The sequence below is a fragment of the Cordyceps fumosorosea genome (genome assembly GCF_001636725.1).
Source record: "Cordyceps fumosorosea ARSEF 2679 chromosome Unknown scaffold_8, whole genome shotgun sequence".
Taxonomy (NCBI): Eukaryota; Fungi; Ascomycota; class Sordariomycetes; order Hypocreales; family Cordycipitaceae; genus Cordyceps; species Cordyceps fumosorosea.
The window spans coordinates 670,808-695,903 of NW_017387308.1; the positions used below are offsets into that span (position 1 = coordinate 670,808).

The window sequence follows — 25,096 nt, forward strand, 5'->3', positions numbered from 1 at the left end:
AGGTGGAGCGCCCTTGTTGAACCCAAATCTCCATGTGGATGTAACCAAAAAGTTCAGGTACCTACATACATACACACACCCTTGCCGAGACTTTGCCGCGATTGCCAGCGCAAACTTTCAAATCGGTGCACTTTTAGCCATGACAACATTTCGCCGATTTCGCCCTGAGGACGTGAATAAATTCTCAAAATGCAACTTGGACCCCCTGACAGAATCATATGAGCTTGGGTTCTACCTCCAGTATCATTCAAAATGGCCGTCCCTATTTCAAGTATGCGAAGACATGCACGGGAACATTGTCGGATACAGTATGAAGAATCGAGCCCCAACACATGTTCTAACAAAGACTAACCTCATCAGCAGTTATGGGCAAGGTTGAATCATCGCCAGACGCTTATAAATACTCCGAGCACTATCTTCCATGGCATGCACACATCACTGCTCTTACTGTGGCTCCTGAAGCCCGTCGGCTTGGCATTGGTAAGATTCTAACGGAACAACTAGAAGCAGCTGCCAACGCCAACGACGCGTGGTTCATGGACCTCTTTGTTCGGAGAAGTAACGATAGGGCCATCGCATTCTACAAGAACATGGGATACAGTGTTTTCCGGGTGGTGAAAGACTACTATGGAGACCACGCTGTAGACGTTACAAAATGTAGCGAGGATGCGTTTGATATGCGCAAACCCTTGAAAAGAGATGTGAAGCATGAGCATGTCAGAGACGATGGAGAGAATCACGAAGTTGACCCGGAAGATGTGTGGTGATAAGATGCAAAAGAAAGGGCGGGGGGCAACGGACAGAGACAGCATAGACGGTCATTGCAGTGCTTTCATGACTCAACCCAAAAGATAGAATGCTCAAAGGCTCTGTCAAGTACCTAGTTAACCAAACCTTTTGAAAGTTGTAATCACCGCTACGACTCTATCAGCACGGTTGATAGAATTATCGTCATATTATCTTCTGCAAATGGATGTGCAATGTTGAACAAATTTAAGAAAGAAGAGCATTAGTTACGAAACTTGGCCATCTCAGTAAACGCAACGATCTGACCTTGGAGAACAGCCTCGGCGTTTGTGTGGGGCTCTCTTCATCCAGCTTACGTTACCAGACTAGTTACTCAGGTTGGCGCGTTTCGGATAATCTCCGGCGACTAAGCAATTTTCGTTTGGTTCACGTCGTTTTCGCCTCTTCCGCTCCCCAAGCTGCCTGTCAACATCAACAGATGCAGCTGACCCTCATCATCTCACCTAATTCATCGAATCCCAACCTTCGAAACTGAACCAGCAATATGGCAAGTGCAGCAATGGATTATGAGGCGCCTAATGGCGATCGTTATGAAGGTGAGGCTCTGTTTTCCGTCGCGTCATCAGAGCAGATGTTGACCCTTTTTTCGCATAGACGAAGCTCCTCGCTATGAGCGTGACAACCGGAGCGCTTCCCCACGTCCTAGTCGAGATGAAATCGACACCGGGCGTCGCCGCTCCGCATCGCCTGCTGCGCATCCTGACAGGTTAGTTGAACACCCCAGCTTAAGCGCGAGAAGCAATGCTGACTCTCGTGCCAAAGTGGCTCGAAGGAAACATCTGCTCCCAAGGATGATGATGACGGTGCTGTCAATCCTGGCTCTAACCTATTCGTGACTGGCATTCATCCCCGCCTGTCAGAGGCTGAGGTTACCAAAATGTTCGAGAAATATGGCGACGTGGAGAAATGTCAAATCATGAAAGACCCTCATTCCAAGGAATCGCGCGGCTTCGGCTTCGTCAAGATGGTCACATCGGAGCAGGCCGAAGCTGCCAAAGAAGGTTTGCAGGGAGAGGTGATCGAAGGCCGTACTCTGAGCATCGAGAAAGCTCGCAGAGCTCGGCCTCGCACTCCCACTCCGGGAAAATACTTTGGCCCCCCCAAAAGAGGTTTGTTCTTCGCTTATGTTCAATGGTCAATCTCCTTGCTGACCTGCAAAATAGAAGGCGCGCGCCCCCGATTTGATGATCGTCGCCGTGGAGGGTATGGTGGTGGTGGCTATGGCCGTGATGAAGGATACCGCTCGCGTGGCTACGATCGAGGCGGCAACGACCGAGGTGGTTATGATAGAGGCTACGAGCGCCGCTATGATGACCGCGCTGGATACGATCGATCTTACGACCGTTCTGGTTCTGGCTACGAGCGTGGATATCGTGAGGACAGGCGTTACGATGAGCGAGCAGGCTACAGCCGGGACTACGAACGTGGTGGTTATGACCGCCGTGATCGCGATGAAAACTATGGTCGCGAGAGGCACAGTGGACGCGACGACCGTGATCGCCATGTCCCACGCGGCGGTGCCGGCGGCTATGACCGTGAGAGATATGACCGCCAGGGTGATCGCGACGCTGGCCGAGCCCGCGAACCTACTGCGGGCGGCTCCGGTGGATATGGCGATTCCGCCGCGCGCTCCGAGCCACGAGAACAATACGGAGGTTTGAACTCACGATAGACTTTTTCCTCCTAGCAGCAGCTAATTATCTGCAGGTGCCGACGCCACGATGCGATGAGCTCATCTCAACACAGTCATTTTCCTCTCAACCGCCGTATTTAGGCCCTGTATAGTTTTTCTTTTCCTCTGGACTGCTCGTGGTCAAGGCCATTTTGTTCTGTTATTTCTTTTCGTTTGTCATTCAATCTTCTGCGCACGACGTGCGACGCTACGGCCAACATTGCTTCTCGAGAAAGTACTCATCCAGTATTTTTCCACAATTTGCGACGGCTATGGGAGAATTCGAGTACTCGCAACTTCGTCCAATAATTGGTAAATGTTTGGGCTTCTCAGTTATGCGACGACAGGGATACATGTGCACCACATTTGGCAGCTTTCGGACTTTGCAAATCAAAACACTTCATCAGCCACGCGCTCTGCGACCGCGTCTTTAATAGCTTTTCAACCACCGCTCAGAAATCGTCAGGTTGGACTATCACGATGTGAACCATGGACCAAATAAAAGTCGACTAGGACGCCATTAATTTTCCTGCTATGAACCTCCATCCCCTACGCCATTGCCTGGTCTCGGTTTGTCGACCCCAGCAGCCGCCGCCGTCAGACGGCTTTGAACATGCAGCACACAGCAAAACACTCGCGCCAAAATCGAAACAAATGTCGTAACCCCAGCCATCACCGGTCGTCACATACATCGGTTACATTCGGGTGGGCAGCTTCGCTACAGACGAACTCGGGCATTTTCTCGTCGAATCATCTGTGGCATCGTGGTCCCACCGGCCACAGTCTCCAACACTGTCATCGCTATGTTACGGTCGAGTGAGCAGTGAAATTCCGCTGTTTTTACACCCGTACGTCTGATTATTGACGAGTACACTGTTATGCTGATTAGGCAAGGTAAGTGACTACGGCACTGTTATGTTTCTGTCAGGTGCCAGGCGAGGGCCTTGGTTACGCCTGCGAGGCTCAATGTCATTCGCCTCGTAGCTCTCGGTCAACACACTATCTGCCGCTGATTTTCCTTACGTCGCCATATAGATCGTAGACCAGCACTTATCATGGCATACAGCAGGACTCCCGCCACGCCGTAGTCCATACGAACGACTCCTGGCTGCCTGTCAATCTGCTCTTTCTATTGTTCCCCTCACCAATCCTTTTTCAGGGACTAGACCAACTAGTTCCGACAGATCAAATGGTCGCAACGCAGTACAACCAGCTAACTACAGAACGACACGCTTCAGGCCGAGGTGATCCTTTCTAAGGATGAGTGATTTCAATAGGGCAACAAATCAGATCGAGACGTAGAAATTGACTCCGGGTTCCGAGCAACTTTATATTGCAAATGCCATTTTACACTTTTACATATTAACGTACTCATTCGCTACCTCCACTAACATTCGCGCCGATAAGCCAGCCGACACCAGAGACAAGTGTTCCAGTGGCAGCTTCTCGCAGTTGGTCTCTTTTCCTTGTACGAATTTCAAGCTGCTCCTGCGATGCCGTTGCACTGCTAGCCGTTGCTGGTATACCCTGAAGACTGGACATGGTAGTGATGTTCCGTTGCGCGATTCTCGCAGTAGCTCGAGATAGGTCAAAAAGTGACATCGGCGCCTCCTCTACCTGCCTTGCCACAGTGCTGGCCGTCGCATTTCGAGGTGGCTGCGTCGGTCGCTGCTCTGGAACATCAAAGTTGCCTGGCAGTGCGCCAAGCTCTCCCGCGGTATCCCAGAGCGTCTCGTTCGCGGCCTCTTCCCTGATTGCGGAGTCGAGCTGCTCCTCGCATCGCCTAAAGCTCTTCAATATTTGATGGAGTTCTGCTGGTGGGGCAGCGCAAATGGCTGTGGCTAAACACTCAATCCTTTGCTCAAGATGTCGGATTTCGGGATTGCCACTCGCTGTCCCTAGATGTGTTGGCTGCTGTGATCGTTCTGTCCTGATATACTGTCCAGCTTTCAGGGCTGCCGCCCAGGACCAAGTATCAGATATGGCGACAGCGTCGGTGGATGCTGCCGCCTTACCCCTCGAGAGTCGACTAACAACGTACGAGTACGCAGTTTCAAAATCATCCTCGTTCAGTGCCGCCTCGATACACATTGCCACTATTCGTTTCTCCGCAACGAACAGCCGCTGCTCAATCTCCGACGATACTGCAACTACCCCCATTGCCAAGCCACGCGAAGTCAGGCTAGCATGCACGATGTTGGTTCCCATTTCCAGAAACTCTTGTATACGAGTGTACGCTTTAGGGTTCTGGCTAAGTACCTTCTCGATGATCATGATTGGGTCGGAATGTACCCGGAGAACAACTGGGCAGAACGGCTCGCCTTGCTTGAGAACAAGGCGGTAGTCGCTGAGTGCATGGCTAGCTTTAAGGAGCGCCTCCACTCGCTTGACCGGTTGTGAGGACCTTTCCAGTACTGTTGGGAGTGAGTGAATTCTACATTGATGTTAGCGGACGGTAATGCAGCTACAGAGAGGCGGGTACTCACATCTCGTCACATTTCTTGAGTCCACCGCGAGTTCTATTAAGATTTGACGCATTGTCGAAAGCGTTCAAAGCAGATTGGTAGACGGCATCCTGGAGCTTCACTTGAGCCAATGGCTCTGTGAGGTTTTCATAGATCTGCCGTGATAATGAATATCCTGCTAGATGATTAGCGCGTGTCTCTTTATTGAGTAGGCTGCTAGAGCGCCATACTTGACTTGGATAGCAGAGTCTTCAAAAACTCAGCCTCAATATGTTCTTTAGAGACCATGCTCAAGGGCCCGCATCTGTGTGATAGCAACCCTCTGCTGCTGTTACGATGACCCCAGTCAGAAAGCCAGAGAATCGCATCTCTTGATCGTTTCCAGTACCCATCATCACCCCGCGGCTCTTGATTGGCGATCGCCCGCAGTAGCTTTCCGAGCTCACCCTTTTGTTCTCTCTCGTCGCCGATGAAGAATAGGTCTCCTGCTCTCCGCACCGACCAAGGTACACCCAAGGAGGTGCAGAGGTATGCACTAATTGTAAGCGCCGTAACCAGTTCAATACCATCAGGTGCCGCGGAAGTGAGAGGGTTCGACACTTTGAGCAAGTCGTGGCGCATGAAGGCGGGCATCTTAGGATCGACACTTAGTGTCGTTTTGACGACTGGCAGGAGGGACATGTCAGACATGATCCTCTCTATGGTTGGTGGCAAGTCCGTTTCATCAAGACGATTGCGAGTTGCGAGGCATATTTGATATAAACTGCGCAGAGCCTCCTCACTTGACTCGGCGATGCTGTACACGCAGGCAATGGCCGTAGTAGCATATGTCTTCTGGAGATATTGGATCTTCCTCGCCGACAGGCTCATCGTGAGGTCTTCCGCAAAGTATACATCGCGCGGCCCTTCCCAGTGTTTAATTGCACCAGTCGCAGTGGTCCAGGATTTCGTTGCCCACGATAGTAGAGTATCCTGCACTTGCTCCCACCCGGGACAGTGCATCTCAGTACCGCCCTCTGGCGCATTGTCATGCTTCCAGCGCATGTCATTATACAGCCATGGTGCAACCAGCCCTCGAAGGTCTAGTCCAGCAGCCTCACCGTCGCCGTTGGTTGACTCGGAAAGTAAAAATATCGCCGCGGTTCGATCAGGGAGTTTCTCAAACTCGGAGAGTGTGTATTCTGGCGGGGAGGTGATGTGGTAATGGCGGTTTCGTCTGACATATGGGAAAACTGTTGATGCGGCCCAATGCTTTATTGAGGGGTAACGTTCGAGGAATGGTTGGAGAAGATCGGTTAAATGTGACAATGCGCCAACTTCGGTGTTGATTCTATACGCCCTTTGGAAAAGGAATTCGCATACAACATCATCTGTCTCGCATCCTTCTGCTTTCTCTCGATACAAAGGTAGGAGGCGAAGTCTCTTGGCCTTTTTTGTCGCAAGTTCATCGCTGAGGGTATCAACAGAGGAGGTATCAATTTCCAAATCGGGGAGGGCCCGCGTTTGTCCGTTTGAAAGATCGCGTAGAAACTGGGTATATAGGCATGGTTCCACGGTCTCTGGGAGGTATGTTAGAATAATGCGCAATAGAATCTCAGGGCACAGAACATCGTCGTTTCGGCGCGCGAGAGAGGCGAGCTTGTCAATGTCGCTTTGCGCTGCCAAGTATGCTGCCAACAGCAGAACCCTGGCTGGCGATAGATCTTTGCTCATGGTCAGCTTTTCTTTTGCCCCAGTTGCCAAACCCCGGTAGTTTTGCAGTTCGGGCGAATCGGCATAAGTGGCGAGCCTCGGCTTCACTGATATCATTCCACGGGACTTGTGATGTCTGTATGGGCGTTCTGTCCTGATATCTTGATATGCAGCTATGGGGACTTTGGTACGTACCAGACAAGGGTGGGTACTCATCGGGGGTATGTCACAATTGAATAGCGCATTGTTAATAGAGGTTACTTTAGAATCCCAATTTTCTAGCGCTGTAGGGAAGTATACTTGTTAGCAAGGGTCGACTTAACCGATGATAGTCCGGCTCCGAATTGTCACGTCCTGCGTTTGAAGCATCATCTGTACTCGCTCGATACGGGCCTTTACTCCAACGAAAGAAGCAATTGGATCATCATGGCGTCCGGATATGGAATGCATGGAGGTATTTTACCCGGAGTTAAATCAAAATCAGCTTCATTGGGGAAATACTGACTTGTTTTAGGCGTTGGCCGTTGCTTCTCCTTCTGGCAGGAGGTGATGGGCTGTTACGTCGTCAACACATCTTCCGAAGACGACTCGGGCAAGAAGAAATGCGCGTTGACGCTCGAAGATTACTACGAGTGCCTTCATCATAAGAAAGAGGTTCGTCATGCTGCACGCTGGGACGACTGGCTGGGACAATCGATGCTGACAACGTGTAGCACGCCAGGGCCTTGGCTATGCAAGCTGCGTATGCCCGATCTGAGTCCGCCACCGCGCGAGACGATGCGCCGAACGCGAAGCAAATACGCAGTCTGGGCCTGATTGGAAAGGAGGAGGAGTCAAAGCAGCTGCTGGGGCGGAATTAGGCTCCGCGAGTGTCTTCGTTGGTCATCGTGATGATATACGCACTGTCTTCAATACAGCCGACCGGTTCACTTTCACATTTTATTATTATGCGCTTATCTCGAATTTGCGTATAGTGACATACAGTACATTCCCGTGCAACTTCTGTTTGGGTAAATAATGTTTTTAGCACGTCACAATATGGTACCCTGGTGCGCCAGTGCTGTGTCGACGATTCTACTCTTGTTTATTAGCTACGCGGTATGTCCCTACCCAATAGCTTCCTGTGGCAGCTATGACTTGACCTCAATGGTGACTTTCCTTTCCTCGCTTTCCTTTCCTCGCGCCGATCCAGTCGTTAGCACTCGTTATCATTATTTTGCTGGTTTGTTCTCTCAATGCTGGCTTTGCGAGCCTCCACCTGCGGCTGTTTCGTGGCCTTTTCGATGCGATCTCTGTTCTTGGGAGCACCCTTCCCATTTTCACTTCATGCATCACCGCTCCAGCTCAGCGTTTCTCGTGATGTAGGCCATCTTCCCTCTTGGGGCTGGTGTTTGGTCAGTCTGAGGTTTCAACCTTCCAACCCCGTCGAGTCTCGGGGCACGATAGTCTCGTCTTTCTGGGTGGTGGGCGTCCTCCGTCACTTCTGGTGAGTGCTAGGGTCGGTGAACCGCCAGAGCTGTGGAGGTGTGCTGTTTCGGCGTCTTTCGTCTATGCAGTGCTTCTGGGTCGCGCACTGTTCGAATTATACTCACTGCCTGGCTATGCCTGTGGCGAGTCGCGTCTCAATTGGCCAGCATCAATGGTCGGGTTTCAATCTTCATGTATGAATATACCGCGCAAGTTGCGTGTCCATTTTATGTTGCCGTTTTCTACGGTGATGCCCTCATCACGCATGCCACATCTGCATCCTTGCGGAAACATTTAAATAGCACAACCTGGCATTGAGAACGCAGGTAGGTAACCAACATCAATACACCAAAATTGCCAGAAGTGGAAATAACACGATACGACTTACAACTTGATGTGAAATTCCGAGCGCTTGTACCGAGACGGGTTGCGGGTGGGATTCAGATACCTACCCTAAACCTCGTTGCACCACCGAGTCATTCGGGGCAACAAGACATTCGACATGACTACCCCAGTGAGACAACAATTCAGGCATAAGATACATTGTACGGATACGTCTACGTGAGGCGATAATTGGGGCGCCGCGGAAGGGCTAGGACGAGTCGAAATGCCCCCCCTCCCCCCCAAAACAAAACACAACTGGCAAGCATTTCCATAACCCATGGGGCAACCTTGAACCTAGCTCGTGAATAACCCAGTCTGGCGGCAAGTCGGAAAGTATTTATCGACACCCCTTGGTCCGCGACCGCTTGTTTCCTCTTTCCCTCCCGGTTGACCGGTACCGTGGCTCAGACTTTCAATCCAGGTCCCTGGTCCAGCGACTGACGTAGCAGTGTTCGCGTACGACACTGCCAACTGCGGGGTTCTAACACCAGGCCATCGCAGATAAAGAGTACATTTTATTGGTCCAATTACGCAAGTGCATAAAACACCCTGGTGTGCACACGTTATTAGCCGTTCCTCACCCCCAGCTCACCGGAGTCTGGTATCATCACTCCAGCATCGATTGAGCCCAGGCGGGTGAATATCCACCGAACCGGACACAGTACCGCAGCCACCCCCCAAATAAGTACCTCGCCCGGGTTTAGGGGCAAACTGTGTGCGCAGCCAAAGAGTCTCGCTGGTTCAGGTAACCTCAGTCAAACAATCAACACATCACGTAGAGGTATCCCACAGCGGCCAAGCTACGAGGGCCACGCCGAATAGGCGACAAAGAAAGAGGGAGGGGAGAATCCGAAGCTCAAGAAAAGAAATACGAAACAGGGCGGCTGCATCGCGGCGGCGATGCAGTGGGTGGGCGTACCAGGACAGGATCCCGGGTACTAATGAGGGTAACGCTGGCGCTAAAGAGACACCGGTGTGGAAAAGGGAGATCCGGGAATGTTGAGATAAGCGAGAACTGGTACGCCCAGATCGCTGGGACGGCGACACAGGAGACACAGAGCAACATAGGTATTGGCAGAAAGTTTTAAAAAAAAAGGTCTAACAAAACTAGACAAAGCCCGGAAGGAGCGGCCGAAGCCTGTGCACAATCGCAGAAAATAACGGGAACCTGCTCGTTGTTTGCAGGACAAGGTAGGGTATGCATGGCACACCGAATCTACGAGGAATGCCATCAGAGCACCTGATCAGAGCAATACCCGAAGGAGCCAGAAACGTAACAAAGGAGGTGTCAGGAATAACCGCCAATGCTATATCTATTTTATCCAGATACTGGGCTAATGAAGAAAAAACGCAATACTAGCAATCCCAACATGTTTACAGAGTACTATCGACGACTATCAGTGATGCGGTGGACTGATGCGCTACGGGGTGAGTACTACCTACTATATATGTATGTCTATGGGTATGATGTGCTATGCACACACACGCAGCGAAAGAAGGCAGTCAAGGACTGAGTATGGCTGCTTGGCAACATTGGGAGCCACGATAGCCCAGCACCTACCTATGTAGTAGTGTTGCAGTGAGGCAGAATTGGGGCCTGAAGTTTGCGCTGCATCAGTTAGGTTACTGCCCAATCCAGCGGCTGGAACCACGGCACAAACGTTCCTGAGCTGCGTGTCCACACCTGCATTCAGCTCAGCTGCATGTTGCTTTGGAACCGATAGAACGGATAGGATGACCAGCACGGCTGCGAATTGTAAACCTGCAATATGATGCAGGCAGTTGTTTGCTGAGCGAGGCAGAGTGCGAATAAGCGAACAGGGCAGGCTGGGCTGCAGGCGCGGCAGGATACAGGTGTCTAGCCTAATCTATCCGTAATTGAGCAACCCAAACGCTGGTGTATTACGAACTACTGATACAGATTGGCGTCAAGCGAGCGGCGACGGGGTCGTCAGTGTAGGCAGTCAGGGCAATTCATTTAGACTTGGTAACCCAGGGGGTACGGATTTGTTAGCAGATGGTCGGAGCAGACCTGAGACGGAAGCTGTTCAAGTGTAACGCTGTATCCGTCGTATGCGTGCTTTTTGTACGCACTCGACCCAAGGGCATGGGTTGGGTTGCACAACTTGCCAGCCAAAAAGGTGTCCTAGAAGCGGCGGCCCCGCCAACTGGTCCTGGTGGACGACGGTACTGCCTAGTCTGTGGCACTTTGGTGTGCGGTGACCTCAGCGGCACAGCACAGCACCTAGTAAGGTAGGCAGCCCAGGTGTGGTGTGCGCAGGTTGGCGGAGCCGTTTCCACATGACAGAGGCCCGAAAATTATCGGTCGGGAGTCGCACTCCGGAACGCCACAAGTCAACGGTGCTGCGTCTCACAAGCCACCGCGGAACGGCTGTGATAGCGCCACGGGTGGTGGGGTGCCAGGAAAGTGGCCAGGCGACTGTCTGTACGAAGTATGTACGAATAATAAGAAGGGAGTAATGGGAGCGCCAAATGGGTTGTTCAGCTAACGGCGGTATCACAAGAACAAACCCGTTAGAAATATTGATAATTGAGAAATGAATGCTAAAAATAAAGACGCCCGAGCAGGTTGTACTCTCGTCATCTCTTCTCCTCCAGCTGTCAGATGTACCAGGTCGCTTTCCAACACGGTAACAGTAGCTTTACCATTCGTTCTTTTCGTTACTTCCATCTCCCCTACGAAAGCACCCTGGCGGACGCACGCCCCCTCCTCCAACCGCTCGGGATGACATTACTTTATTATGGATGCGCACCGTTTTTGCGGTCGCCGTGTGGGTGGGTAGTGACCCGCTTTCAACGTAGCGGAACCCAGTGCTGGTGTCGCCATAATCACTAATCAAATCGCTGCCGTTGTATTCTCATGTCTGCCTTTGCTTGAGCCTGGGGACCACGAGCGAGGGGCTCATGTTCCTGGGCGCTTGGTTCAGGGCGGCACGGGGCCGCTCAAACAGGCAGATTGGAGTGGATAGGCCGAAGAAAAAGTCACTGTTACCAAAATCTCGGCTCCAAAGACGACAATGACTCGGATCTGAGATGGGGAAAGGAGGTGATTGATGTTTTCTTGTTGCGACCCAAAAAGCGATGAACCCTCTCCCTGGACCTTGGAGGCCGAATGCGTTTTCCCCACACATACCGCCCAGACGGCACGGCATTGTTACACGTGAGCTGCTCGCTAGAGTTCCGTCCCAACATGATAAATGCTAGTCTAAATGCATGTTGTTCACCAGTAACGGGTAGTGCGTTAGATTTCCGCATTAATTGGGCATCCCGCAACGGTTTTCCTTTCCAGAAAGGTGATAACAACCGAGCGTCGTAGTCCAAGCCAATAACGAGCCAGCGGTAAACAAGTAAAGCCCGACCAGCAATTCCGATTACTGATGCACGCCACTCCACTAACCAAGACAGGAAAAGCGCCAACGGTGAGGTTCCACAGCACCCAATACCCGTTCTTGGGGCGTCGAATGAATGCGAGAACCGTCAGGCTGGCAGGCATGCGTACTAACTTGCTAACTTGGTAGCTCCCTTCGGTCACAATCATGGTCGTCTATTGATCAGGCCTACATATGTTTGGAAATGCATCATCTTCCCACCAGAGGTTTGTTTGGTGCCAGAGGATGCGGGATTACTGGCGTTGCTCCAACGGTGGGATTCGAGCCTCCTATGGTGTGTTTGGGGGGCGCAGCGATCGGTCACCGACAAGAAGAGCCTGCGGAGGCCTCTCCCATGCTATTCTTGGAGGGTATGCACAACTAGAACATGGGGAAAAATATCGAACGGCGGCGCTCCCAAAATACCGCGATTCAGCTCGCAACGTCGTTGCTTTGTGCTAGGAGTACGCTTGCGGCTGGGTAATGCGCGACGGGGAATGGTGGGGAGGGGGGACAGGTAATAAATGAGAATGAATACCCCAGTCAAAATAAATAAATAAATAAATAAATAAATAAAGAACGAATAAAATGCAAAACAAGGTTTCGTTGGGAGGACCGTTGCACCCGCCAATGGGGGGCTCCCGGGCAGCTGGGACCGAAATACACCGGTGTAAAACGGTGGTTCCTTGCAGCGCTTACTCTTCCCAGATAGCCAACCAGTCAGTCGTTCAGCTGGGCGTTGCCAACAAGGATGGGGGCCAAACCCATCAAAGGTGGGAAAGCCGAGGTCCTCTTTTTATTCTCCAGATACTGCCTGATTTAGCCCTAGCGACTTGACGAGTGTTGAGAATGCCGTGCCGTTTCGCACTACCGAGTAATGGATCCCATCCATCCCCATCCCTCCTGTCCGTCGGCCGCCGATGTTCAACGGGCGCGCCACCCAGCGGCCATCGCTCCACGCACCCTGCAGAACCGCGATGCATAACTGGTTACCGATGTATATGGGCGCATAACTTACTCAAGTACGAGCCAGGCAGGCTGTACCGCTCCGCCGCGCCCATGATACGGTGGGCTGAATATCATCATGCTTCTGCACGTGCATGGCTGGTCGCACATGCACATCAGAGACGGCGAGTAAGCGAATGTTCGATGCCTTGTCCCGCCTTCAATGACGCTGCTGCCCGGGTGAGACATATCAAAGTCGACAGGAGATACACCAAAAAAGTGATAGAAATGAGCCTTGTCCTAGGCTACAGACCTGCCGCCGTGGCTGCCAAGTGCGACGACCTTGCGGCTCTGCGTTGTAGGAACTTGGTCAATGCCTAATAAATGGCATATCGTTGTCAGCATGCTCGTTTTACCAAAACATGGCCGCCGGGCTGCCCATCCATCCCTAGGGAGGCGTTATGTACTTCGTAAATCATTGTGGCAATGAACCCCCCCTGACAGTGACCTGGCCTGTAGTGGGTAGCAGCTGAGTGACATCACCACCAGTTTCTAGGACTGCCATTCTCCTCTTCGCAGTCTCTTGTTTAGTTATTACTTCCGGTATATTAGGAGTTGCTGTGGGGCGGAACGGGATGCTTGAACCAGGACCGTTGCGTATTCTGCGCCGCTGTCGCTAAATCATCCCTGGCACTTTCAACTCCGTACGGAGTATCGTACTTTGCCTTCCTTTCGTGCCCTTGTTTCCTAGTCGTGTCGGTCCTACCATTGCAACAAAAGTGCCTTGGCGGAAGGATGTCGATCCGCTGCTCGCAGCTCGAGCCCCCGCACCTGGTAATTATTGCCACAAAAGGCGCTCCGTAAAGGAGCAGGATAGACATCTAGAAGAACTAGAGTGACATCATAAACGGCCTTTGTTTACCTGACTTCCTTTCATATTACTTGCTCTTTGAAAGTGCTTGTGTGCTGGTGAGTGTAAGCCACGCGCGGCCTTCCGGGCAGTGTGGAAATTCCGTTTGGCTTCGATCATCCTAAGGAATTGTGCCCAGATAGTATTTTGTCATACTTTAAATGCTTTAAGCTCATACTCGCTGCACCAATTATTAAGCTGCAGGTCTGTATAGCTGGTAGAACATACTCGCTGTAGTGCGCAGGCTGTCATTTGACAGCGCGGTTTGGACGCTGCGACTTGTCAGAAATCCGATCCTCATCGGACTTCAACGGTTTGACCAGGGCTAGGTGCAAGGCTTGTCGGTGGGTGGGTTGCCAGACGACACAAATCTAGATTCATCTGCCGCCCGCCCTGTGGTTCATTTATTCGGTGCTGTCCTTGCTTAAGCCGAAGTTTCTCGGCACCTTGTATGTACTAGAATAGCTGTGGTACACCTCCTCCCCGCTGTTTAGTAACACTAGGGACTGTACCTATGTATGTATGTACATACACAGGCCCTTCATGGTACCTGGCTAGGGGAGCCCTGGAGAGGCCACAGGCGGCAGAAGTTGTTATTTGCTCCTGTGATACACCAGTTAACTCGCTAACGGCTCGATTACCAGCATCCACACGCTTGGCAGAGGCGCAGTCCTTGGAAGAAAACAGAATTCATAGTTGATACCGCGGCCCGGGGGAGACAGATGCTGCGCCGATGTCGCCAAAAGCCAATGCAGGAGCTCATCGCCATAAAGGTAATAATGCTCCATGTGGACGGATGCCTTGCCTTGCCTTGCCGCTGGGATTTGGCCAAGTAAAATAAGGCAAAGAAAAATAGCATCCTTGCTCAGCCAGTGCATGCGCTTGCCTGGTGCCCAGTTGTCGAACCCGCCGCGACTGCATCTGGCCACAACCTTGTGGCGTGCCTACTAAAGGTATCCGTAATAATCCGGCATTCCAAATACTCTTTCCACCCTTGCCCACATCAGTATAACTAGTTACGTAGCTCCTCGCTCCTTCAAAATTGTAGGGTTTGGGTGCACACACAGTGCGTCAGGAGGAGTCGGACTACTGCTGCGTTTTTGCAAGGCGGAGTCTCGGCCGGCCTGGTCCGTTGTTGTCCCGCCATGTGCATAAAAAAGGTTTATTGACAGGGCCAGAAAAAGAACGGCGCCAAATTGTTTGCCATCTGGGCAAATCCGCAGGCTCCAGCCCTGTCACAGCCAAAGTTTTACTCAACAACTATTGTTTTTACAGTTCTATTAGAGAGTTACACACCCAAATTTATGGAGTACATGAAGGACAAATCCCAACCTTACAAAGGCCGGCGACCCTGGCGCCCATGGCATTGTTTTTTAGCCGTCATTGATTAACCACCAACCCACTTGGCGCGCTGTCTAGAAAGTTGAAGTGGCTAGGGAGGCGGAGTTAGTAACTCACTACTACCTTGTGCATTCACAGAGTTACAATCTTACAATCAGCCAAAGTTGCTAGGAATAATTCATTGTTTTCCTTCGCGGTTGTTTCTGTGCCTACAATAGGCTAACCACGATATTCTATCTGCCAACTTCTGAGAGCCCCAGCCTGAAATCTGCTGCGGTTTCATAGTATACACATATGCATTGCCTCAAACCTCAAGTAAAAAGGGTACATTGAAAGGCTAGAAAAGTCTAACGCGAAACGATTAAAATGAACAATAAAAATATAGCCTGGAGAGGGAAGAAAATGAAGAGGAACCCCCCGATACGCCCCGCCTCCGTATAAAGGCTAATCTTGCATCAGACTGATGCACTCAAAAGGGTCGAGACTGGCCTAGTCATCTTGCTTTTGGATGGGGCATGGTGTGGTAAACCTCGAACCTTCTCCAAAAAGGAGAGGCTGGCGCGCGCTCACCTGGCGCTGCTGCAGTGGCTCACCCATCATCATGCGTTCTTGTCCATCGTCAATGTAGAATTGTCCAGGTGGGATTGTCAGATAGAAAGTATCCTTGCCGTTGATTCATATCGTCGATGTCAGCTCGGGGTATTTAGCCCAGAAGAGAAGAAACAGATATTCTTGATCTCCCTGTATTAACCTGTTTTTGTTGGTCATGGGCCTTCCACTGTTGGTCAGCGACCATCTGTCGTGAGGTAGGCGAGCTAGGTGCTGTGAGCAAAGAGTCTCGTTGGCGCACGCCGTTGTTGCTGGGTTGTGCAGTGGGTGGCGAAGGATGCATGCGAGGTAGCGACCTTTGGGGAGGTAGTGGAGGGAGCAGAAGTTGTCCACACGGTAGGCCGCTGGGGTGTCTAGTAGGTGATGTTGTGTAGTTGATATGATAGCCCTTGAGGTCGGGCGAGGCAGAGGAGGGTGGCGAGGGTAGAGCGGCATGGGCGTCGGTCCAAGAAGCTTGGTAACGCTTATGGTGATGTGCAGTAGGCGACGGTAAAGCATTCGATGGTAGTGCACCTCCAATCTCTCCAGATCGGTGATAACCGTGGTGCTCACCAGCTGAAAGGTAGCTATTGCGGCGGCGTGCCTCGCTTCTTTTGCTGCGATTCTGGTTGCCATTCCACCAGTTCTTGACGGCATTGTCACTGCGACCGGGCATCTGGCGTGCAATTTCTGCCCATCTCTTGCCAATTTTGTGAACACAGTCAATGATAAAAGCTCCTTCGTTAGCCGAGATCGGTTCATGGCTGAGGCTTGGCTTTAGATTCTGGTGAAAGCGCTCGCGACATTGCTTGGGAGATCTTGTGCCGAGACTGATGGAGATGCGGACCCAGTTGAGGCCACCATGTTCGCCGACGAGCGCAATGAGCTTGTCATCCTCGGCCTGAGACCAAGGGCCCCGTCGGTGCCCTTCAATGGGAGAGACCGCTGTAGCGGCTGTACCAGTTTCCGCCATGAAGGTGGTGAGTGTGATAGTGTTCGTAGAGTATGTTGATGGACGTGCTCGAGTGCGAGGCGGGGGTTATGCAACGTGTGCGTTAAAGGTAGTGTGTTGATGTTCGTGGCGGTTCAATCTTGCGATGGTGTGGAGGACAGGCGGTGTTCTTATAGACGATTGGTCGAGGTTGGATCAGCGCCGGCAAAAAATAATATTATAAAATGCTTGTTGCTAAGGTTCGTCAACCAGAAATCTGTTCAAACGATAGCTGTTCTTTTGAGAATGGTCTTATACTCGGGTGATGTTTAAAAGGTGGGTGTTGTCAGCCGGCGTAAAGTGCGGCATGGGGGGAACAAATAGTAGTTCGGCCCATGTAGAAGAAGCTTCGGGGGATCTGCCATCGGACGCACAGTGAACAGTGAGTGGGCCGTGGTGTGCCTGCCCCCGCTTGGGTGGAGCAGAGCCAAAAGGAAAAGATTTGGAAGGTGGTGGCGTGTACCAAGTAAGGTGAGTATGGGGCCTATGGCAGGCCCAAGCCGTGCGAGGGTGTCTGGTGTGTACTCTGTTTGGGAAAGAAAGCGTGGGTGGGGCTGGTCTCTGAAGACTGCAGGCGCATCCGGGCCACCCCTGCCTGACAAAATAAATACAGAGTAAAGAAATACCCAGCTTTCGCGACTTTGACTTGGGCGCTGGTGAGCACCTCTTTCCTTAGTCTGAATAAACAGAAACATTGGCACGAAATGCACCCCCAAAGCACCCCAACAGAACTATGTTTGCCAGCGAATGATTATGTTCCGCATGATCGTGACGGACTAACACCTCCGTCTCCTGACGGAGGTCGCTAGCAGAAGTCGTATCTAGGTACTAGTTATGTACACACGATTCTTGTAGGCACTTAATAGGAATAGATGCATAGCAGAAAAGGACAAGAGAGACATAAAAAACATAAACTATACAAAATACAAAATACACGAAAGACAAGGAAGACATGAAAGATGTGAACGACATGAACGACATGAACGACATGAACGACATGAAGAATAAAAACCTTTCTTATGAAAACAATTCCAGCGCGAGACACGACTTTAAAAAGCGGCATGGCATAGGAACAAGGGATGAAGGAGAAAATGTAGGTGCCTGGTTGACCTTGGACGATGAATCATTGACGTACTTGGTCCGTTCATACTCATTTGTTCTCCCCATTTCTAGACCAAAATCTGGATGGGTCGGTTTCTTAGTAGCCACCGTTGATGTGCTTGCTCACCCATGGTACCAAGCCCTATGTTCCGTTCTAAACGGTACCCGTGCCTAACTTAATAGACTGAGAACCTGACCAGTTTCCTGTCACGGTGGATGTACTCACTCGCCCATAGTACTGACCCTTATGTTACGGTACTTTTTTGTTACGTTCTGGACCAAAACGCCCCTGAAGCTACTTCGAAAGCTACTCCGAAAGCTACTCTTTGGCGGGCTGGTTCCCAGCCATCGTTGAGGTTGATGATTCATGCTTTTTCGCATCTAGGTGACCTCAGTTTACCCGACCCCATCCCTTGCTTCATGTGCTCATTTTTGCCACAGTGGAAGGGCGGCCGTCGGAATGGCGTGGCTCTGGCCATGTCCGCAAACAATATTCGTGAGAGGCGGATCTACACATAGGTGAAGAGAGCTCTTTGTCACAGGGAGTAACCATGCTGCGGATTCGACTAAAATTTGCTCGTCGCTTGCTAAATCAATTGTTACGTGCCTCCAGGCAGGCTCGAGAGACTGAAAAGTACACCAAAGGAAAAGAAAAGAAAGGAAACAAAGAGAAGAAAATGAAGCAGAAACAGTCTTCATACACAAATTCGTTACAAATAAATATCACCACCCTCTCCACTTTCCCAGCGCTTCCAGGCCTCCTCGTACGCAGTTTCAACGTCTCGGACCCAGCGGCGGGTGTCGAAAAGACCGCATGTCCACTTGCTTTGCCATAGCAATTTACGGATCTCGGCTAGTCGACCACTACTCGTAATCTCACCGGAAGGAGTACGCGAGTGTGACAATCCGGCAGCTAGCTCGATGGCTGACTTCTCATATAGTTTCTCGGACGTGGCGATTAGTTCATCAGCGGCGCGTTGGCCCTCGCGTGACTTGGGCAATGCACCCCTCAGGATAGAAGCTGCCATGCGAGAGCACATTTTATACGGGTAGCGAGGATAAGTAAGCAGTGGCGTGCTGGACCATAGGACGTCTGCCGCAGTAGTATGAGCATTGCACTCTGGAGTGTCGAGGAATAAGTCGCAGATCCGGGCACGTGATATGTGTTGGCTCTTTTGAGCAACATCCGTAAACACCAAGCGGCTAGCCACCTCGTGGCCAGCCCATAGCTCTGCCGTCCGCCGTAGATTTGCTTCGCCGGCTTCTGGAAACCGCAGGAGCCAAAGTATCGCATTTGGTATCTGTGCCAGGATTCTGAGCCATGATCTAAATGTACTCGGGTCAATCTGAATGGCTGATCAGTATAGACACGTAAGAAGTACTGCGCTTGGCTTGGGTGGTGGGCACTTTACCTTATAAAGCTGATTGAAATTCGCCAGTATGATTGTATCGTCTTTTAAATCAGGGAATAGTTCCCTCCGCATTGACCATCGTCGATTTTGCTCATCAGCCCAAGTCATACTTCTTTCCGTGACGGGTGATGATTGGGCATGATCGCAGCAGAAAAATGTATCACGACAGAAGATGATGTTTTCCGTGTACATCCACTCCCCGGAATCTGCCTCAGAGTCATCATGGAAAACGTCTTCCAGTGTTCGGTTCTGGCGCCACGGGCGCAAGGTACTCGGGGGTATAGCAGTAGTGTCTGCCAGGATGTAATCGCACCATTCGGCCCCGAGGGTGCCTGCGAAGCCCATGAACGACATTTGGACTGGCGCTGGCCGCGAAGCGAATATCTCGTTTCTAGCACCGCGAGTATAACCATTGAGGTTTACTAGAATGTGAATGCCGTCATTGCTGATTTGTTTTATCAAGCGCTCCGGAGCCCAGCTGCTAACATCTCTGAAAACGGGCGCCTCCTTCTCAATTTGCGCCCGGTAGCTAGATTTGTCACTTGGTGTTGTTGCGTAGCAGAAGGCGCGCACCCGCTCCGCGTCGTGAAACCCGAAAACTGATTGCATTCTATGGTACAATTAGCTTTCAAACCCCAGCCATGATGGGGGGTATACTTACAGGTGCGCCAAGGGGTGGTTGTTAAAATCAGAGGAGACGTATCCAACGTGAAGACGGGGGCTTGGTGGTGCTGGTGGAGGAAGAATGGACTCAGGAAGCCACGGTGCTCGCAGTGTTGCGCACGATATGCGCATTGCATTTCGTTGCGAGATGACCCTGACTTCCTTCGCAGTCAATGGAGAGGTAAATGTATGAAATGGGAGGACAGTAGGCGCCGACGGTACACTCAAGGATGGCGGAAGTCGAGGCCGAGAGTAAATCAAGGTTGCTCTTTTGCATTCGATATGGCGGTCGATATACCATTTTCTGAGCAAGACTTTGGCAGCTCTTTCAAGAAGCCGTACAAGTCGCGAACCTGCCCACCGGGAACCCATCCAGTTTTGCAAGTTCTTCTCAAGATCGAATGAGGAATCAGTGCAGAGATGAGAAAGATGCTGTGTCAAAAGTTGAATCAAGGACTTGTTGACAACGTCTCGGCCCCAGTGCGAGGCATCGTCCAGCTGTTGACGCACTATATCCACAACACGTTTGCTCAGGCCTGATGCAGATTTCGTGGTCGCTGCGTCAAGCAATAGGCCACCATCGTTAACGTGCCATCTATCATACTTTCCTAGGTATAAGAACACCCCACCGCGACCTTTCCAGTCGCAAACTGAATTGAGTGCCGTGAATAAGCCGCATACAGCTTCAGCAAACCCAGGATTGGCGGAAACAGCTCGACGATAATAACCAATAGCTTCACTTATGCGACCTTTGTCTTTGACGGCATTGGCAAGATTTGTCAAGGCTATGTCAAAAGTGCCATCGCACGCAACAGCGCGTTCATACATTTGGATGGCCAGGTCAAGTTGCCCAACATCCTTTAGCAGACTTCCAAGATTGGTGTGCAGATGAACGTGCTTTGGATCCAGGCGAAGGCCGTAATTATAGTACGCCAGTGCAAGAGCAAGGCCGCTCCCGGGGAGTATCCCTGGAATACTTGTTTGGCCGTGCGATGGCGAACGGTCAGGGTTTGAGGTTGTTTGAGGTATGCTTGCGAGCAGGATACCCACATTGTTGGCGGTCGATGGGCTTTCTTGCAGAGACAACGAGAGGTAGTAGAGAGCTAGTATATCACCAACACCAGAAGACGGACGCGCCAGTGTGGAGCTCGACGAACCACTGGCCATGGAGTCTTGGAATATTTTTGCCAACGACAGCAGCGAGTTACTTGTCGTTTGAACAGCAGCCCTCCTGGGAGTAAAGTCGTTCACCCACCGTAACCCAGGAAGTTCTCCTTCACCACCAAACAGAAGGCGAGCAGCGTGACGGGCCTTGTCAGGGGCAAGCAACAGTGGCTGGGCAGCAGCCGTCGGGGGGGCGACTTGGGAGAGGGAGTCCTGAATACCGCGCACCAGTTCGCGAATTCCCTTGCTATTTCGCCCGACGCTGATTAGTACTGCTTCTTCGAACGCTCGAGCGGCACCATCCACATCTTTGAGCCCATAGAGCATAGTGCCTTTCGCGTGGATCAGAGCAAGGATTCGACCATTCTCACTTCCAGGTAAACTATATCCACTGGAGCCATAGCCGCCCGGAGATAATTCGAATGTGTATCGCGAGGGCTGCATATTGATCATTTGGGGGTCGAATGTGCGATCCGCGGAGATGTGGTCCTGGGAAGTGAGGCTTGCTGGTACGGGTTGCCTAGCAGCTACGAGAGCCTTTTGAACGTAGCATATAACGTCAATTGCTTTTTCACTGCGCTTCTTGTAAAGAAGCCCAACTAGATGCTCAACAGCTTCCAGGTAGCTGGGCTTCTGCTGTATTGCACGGATCCAGTGGTGTTCTGCCTCTTCATGGCGGTCCAAGCAGTAGAATGCAGCTGCCATGTTTGCGATGGCTTCAATATGGCTACAATATGCAGTTAGATCATGGAACGTCGCATGGAAAAGGACGAGAAAAGCGAATACCTGGGATCTAACAGAGTGATTCTTGAGAAGCATTGGAGAGCGTCTGCGTACTGCTCCACGGCATACTGGAGGCAGCCCAGAATGAGCATGCCCTCGGTCCATGTCCACTGGCTTTGCTCACATAGGTGCTTGAGAATATCCAGAGAAGACCTGGCATCATTCACAGGGGAGGTACCACAACTGGGCATGTCGAAAGTCTCAATCAGTGGCATGGGCCCATTTGCCACACTTTGCTGGGCTCGAAATTGGTCCACGCCAGCAGACATGATGTGCCTGCTAGGCTGCTGAACTGGTGTGTAATGATGGCCGTGGGCGCTAATTGAACTGAGATTGGCCGGCGATGTGATTCTGTTGGGGTTGAGAGAATGATTGGACGGTTTATTCAACCCAGATTTCTCTCGTCTTGGCCTGGGGGGTTTGGGGAAGATAAGATGCTTCGACGATGCATGATCTGCTGCGTGGGAGTCTTTCATGCTTGCCCTCGCATTTGCCTGAATATACCCCACTAGACTCGCATAGCAACGGTAAGCCTGAGAAAGGGTTTTGTCCTTGAAGGCTGAGTGGCCATTGCGGCTGTCATGGTTTAATGTGTATGCGCATTGAACTTTCTGTGTTCTGTAGCCCACAGTCTCATTCGACGAAGGTAGAAAATGAGATGCCATCAAGTGCGGAGTATAATTGGAACGGGGTATAGCTGAAAAGGAATTGCGCGACACCGTACTCGCGTATTGCGCGGCTTGATAATCCGAAGGAGACGGGTTTTGCTGCCAATGAAGTTGACCTAACGGCAGACCGCCTACCAAAGAAGGCGGCGGCGGTGGACAGAATGCTCGCACATTATATTCATTGGCTCGGATGACGGGTTGATAGACAGTTGGGAAAGGTACGGCAGGATGCTGCGAAGACGGCTGGAAATTTTGCGCTTGAACAGACCCAATAGCGAAACCAGGTGGTCCCCAAGGTGCCGCTGGTAACGGCATGTTGGTGCTACGGGCTCCGTCAATGACGAGATTTTGGGGATAAGAGCCACCGCCGAGCATCTGATATTCGGGCGTATTCATAGGCTGACCAGGAAGAGCCAGTTGCTTCAGCGGCGGCTCACCAGTAGACGATTTCACAGAGGACCCATCGTAACCAGCGTCAATAGTACCATTCGGAGTCTTTCGCCGCAGCTGGTGCTCTCGAGCTCTGTGAGGAGCGTGCCCGTTGTAAGAGCCGCTCTCCGGGAGATATGTATGCGGATGGAGCGTTCTTATAGGAAATGATAAATGTTGATGTGGCGGCGTTTCTTGTTGAAACCGAGCATCGTGTATAGGTTGTCCGTTGACTGGGTGGGGTATACGATCGAGGTTCGCGGTCGGCACCGTCTGGCGGTGCGTCTGTACTAAGGGCAACATGCCAGGAGGCTAGGTTCAGAGCTGTCGGGAAGACGGAAGGTTCGTTGTCAAATGTAATATCAAGAGACATTGGCAGGCGAACTGCAAACGCTCATTGCTTTCCGGTCATACCATGGCGGAGAGGCTGCCATCTGGCGTCAAGCAGGCAGAGAGAAGATACTCGCGGCACCGCTTCTGCTTGGCCGATCACCTTATGGATGGCCTTCGTAGGATGCGGTACTTTCAGCAAAAAAATTCCACGAAGCGGATCAGGCTTATCAACAGAGAGGCTGGTGCAGATGTGAACAGTTTGGTGATTTTACATCAAATTTGGATCAGTACCAACTCTGTACCGTTGGCCAACATCATGCGTGGGTCCTTGTGTGGCACTAGCAGAGTAAGCCCGAATTGAGGTACTTGGACTGAGGATTGACCCATAAACAAGGCTGGAAGGAAGTATGGGTACAAGGAAGAGATGTATGGATCTTATGAGAGCTTGATGACGGACCTCCCCGCTCAACTTCCGATGAATGGCCAGTTTCGGGACGGAATCTGTGCTCCTCATAACGTGCTCGGGCGAAGCCTGTGAGCGACTGGATTTTTCTGTTGGCTATGCTATGGAACGGTTGTATGTATAGATAGCTCTTGTTTCTTCAGTGCTTGGGAGTTCGCTGCAACTGTATTAGTGCAAATAGCACGGTATTCAGCTTACAAAACCACAGATTTACAGTGCATGATGGATTTCCTTCAAGACATATGTAGGCCCGATCAATGGACCGCCATGACCATTTGTTACGAGATACATGGCGGTGAGTAGTGGATCTAGCTTTCATCTACCTCGGGCAAAAATTGAAATGTACCATCGTGTAGTTGGTATTTTCAGAGTGTAGCCGAGGATTGCGAACACTTCACTGTCACTTTCTCCAGGAGATATTTGGTCGTGCAGCCCATGAACGTTTCTCTTCATAGCTATATTAAATCGGGGTCGCATTCAAGTCGTACGCCGTAATTTTGACTTCCACTCGCCGAATGTCCCGTATTTTCCGGTTTTGTGCCAGTAGAATTGTTTATTCCTCGGGAACTAAGCCTCTGTTAGTACTCAATCGTCACGTTAGCAGCTCATGCTCAACATACTGTCAATCTCGCCGTTATCGATAGCCTCAAGGATAACCTTGGGCGGCTTGCCATCAACACGGCATCCGACACTGTAGGCGGTACCGAGGATCTCCTTGACAGTGCCCTTGAGGTCCTTTGAAAAGGACTTGTAGCGCATAGTGCGGGCGATCTCAATGATCTCTTCGAGAGCGACCGACTTGTTGTGCTTGATGTTCTTCTCCTTCTTGCGATCGCGAGGAGGCTCCTTCAAAGCACGGATGATCAAGGAGGAAGCGGTGGGCACAACAGACACTGCGGCCTGACGGTTCTGAATGGTGAGCTTGACAGTCACGCGCAAGCCTTTCTGCTGGCCGTTAGTAGATGTCAAGGGTAACATGGAAGCGAGAGCATGAATCGACGCACCCAGTCGCCCGTAGCCTTGGCAATATCTTCTCCGACCTTCTTGGGGGAGAGACCGAGAGGACCAATCTTCGGCGCAAGGGCCGACGAGGCACCAACCTCACCTCCGGTGGCACGGAGGTGACTAAGACCTGTTAGTAGACAGAAAAACAGTCAAGATGCGATTTAAAGCACGAACATGACCTTGACCTCATTGGGATCGAACTTGGGAGCTAATAGGGAAAATGTTAGCAGCGATATTCACGCTGATTGATACATCAACGTACGCATGGCGACGGTTTTTTAGAATGGCAGAGGCTCGTGGTTTGCTTGCCGTTGGGAAGTTGGAAATGAGTTGATTGTCAAAGGGCAAAAGTTTGAGGCACCTGCTTTTAGCGAGAGAAAAATATGTGCGCCCCCACCTTCTGCCCTAACAATGAACGCTGGAC

General features: G+C 51.3%; 7 protein-coding genes across 7 annotated transcripts; 3 read left to right on the top strand and 4 right to left on the bottom strand.

Moving 5' to 3' along the window:
* Positions 1–252: 252 nt before the first annotated feature.
* Positions 253–767, top strand: ISF_04044 (N-acetyltransferase 5; the record flags this gene model as incomplete). The annotated part of the gene is made up of 2 exons (XM_018847650.1): positions 253–271; positions 364–767. The coding sequence occupies 2 exons, from the start codon at positions 253–255 to the stop codon at positions 765–767; spliced, it is 423 nt and encodes a 140-aa protein (XP_018705230.1).
* Positions 768–1,306: 539 nt separating this feature from the next.
* On the top strand, positions 1,307–2,479 carry ISF_04045 (Nucleotide-binding, alpha-beta plait; the record flags this gene model as incomplete). Its single annotated transcript, XM_018847651.1, has 4 exons — positions 1,307–1,343; positions 1,402–1,513; positions 1,570–1,916; positions 1,971–2,479. The coding sequence occupies 4 exons, from the start codon at positions 1,307–1,309 to the stop codon at positions 2,477–2,479; spliced, it is 1,005 nt and encodes a 334-aa protein (XP_018705231.1).
* Positions 2,480–3,850: 1,371 nt separating this feature from the next.
* On the bottom strand, positions 3,851–5,988 carry ISF_04046 (Secretory pathway Sec39; the record flags this gene model as incomplete). Its single annotated transcript, XM_018847652.1, has 3 exons — positions 3,851–4,913; positions 4,966–5,119; positions 5,175–5,988. The coding sequence occupies 3 exons, from the start codon at positions 5,986–5,988 to the stop codon at positions 3,851–3,853; spliced, it is 2,031 nt and encodes a 676-aa protein (XP_018705232.1).
* A 1,074-nt stretch (positions 5,989–7,062) lies between these two features.
* ISF_04047 (NADH:ubiquinone oxidoreductase, iron-sulfur subunit 5) lies at positions 7,063–7,496 on the top strand (the record flags this gene model as incomplete). The annotated part of the gene is made up of 3 exons (XM_018847653.1): positions 7,063–7,090; positions 7,151–7,290; positions 7,350–7,496. The coding sequence occupies 3 exons, from the start codon at positions 7,063–7,065 to the stop codon at positions 7,494–7,496; spliced, it is 315 nt and encodes a 104-aa protein (XP_018705233.1).
* Positions 7,497–15,146: 7,650 nt separating this feature from the next.
* Positions 15,147–16,633, bottom strand: ISF_04048 (Myb transcription factor; the record flags this gene model as incomplete). Its single annotated transcript, XM_018847654.1, has 2 exons — positions 15,147–15,163; positions 16,234–16,633. The coding sequence occupies 2 exons, from the start codon at positions 16,631–16,633 to the stop codon at positions 15,147–15,149; spliced, it is 417 nt and encodes a 138-aa protein (XP_018705234.1).
* Positions 16,634–18,462: 1,829 nt separating this feature from the next.
* Positions 18,463–22,043, bottom strand: ISF_04049 (UDP-N-acetylglucosaminyltransferase; the record flags this gene model as incomplete). Its single annotated transcript, XM_018847655.1, has 4 exons — positions 18,463–19,098; positions 19,165–19,774; positions 19,826–21,718; positions 21,829–22,043. 4 exons carry the CDS (start codon positions 22,041–22,043, stop codon positions 18,463–18,465), a joined length of 3,354 nt encoding a protein of 1,117 aa, XP_018705235.1.
* A 2,177-nt stretch (positions 22,044–24,220) lies between these two features.
* Positions 24,221–24,938, bottom strand: ISF_04050 (60S ribosomal protein L12; the record flags this gene model as incomplete). The annotated part of the gene is made up of 5 exons (XM_018847656.1): positions 24,221–24,234; positions 24,288–24,612; positions 24,672–24,792; positions 24,847–24,880; positions 24,935–24,938. 5 exons carry the CDS (start codon positions 24,936–24,938, stop codon positions 24,221–24,223), a joined length of 498 nt encoding a protein of 165 aa, XP_018705236.1.
* Positions 24,939–25,096: the final 158 nt, after the last annotated feature.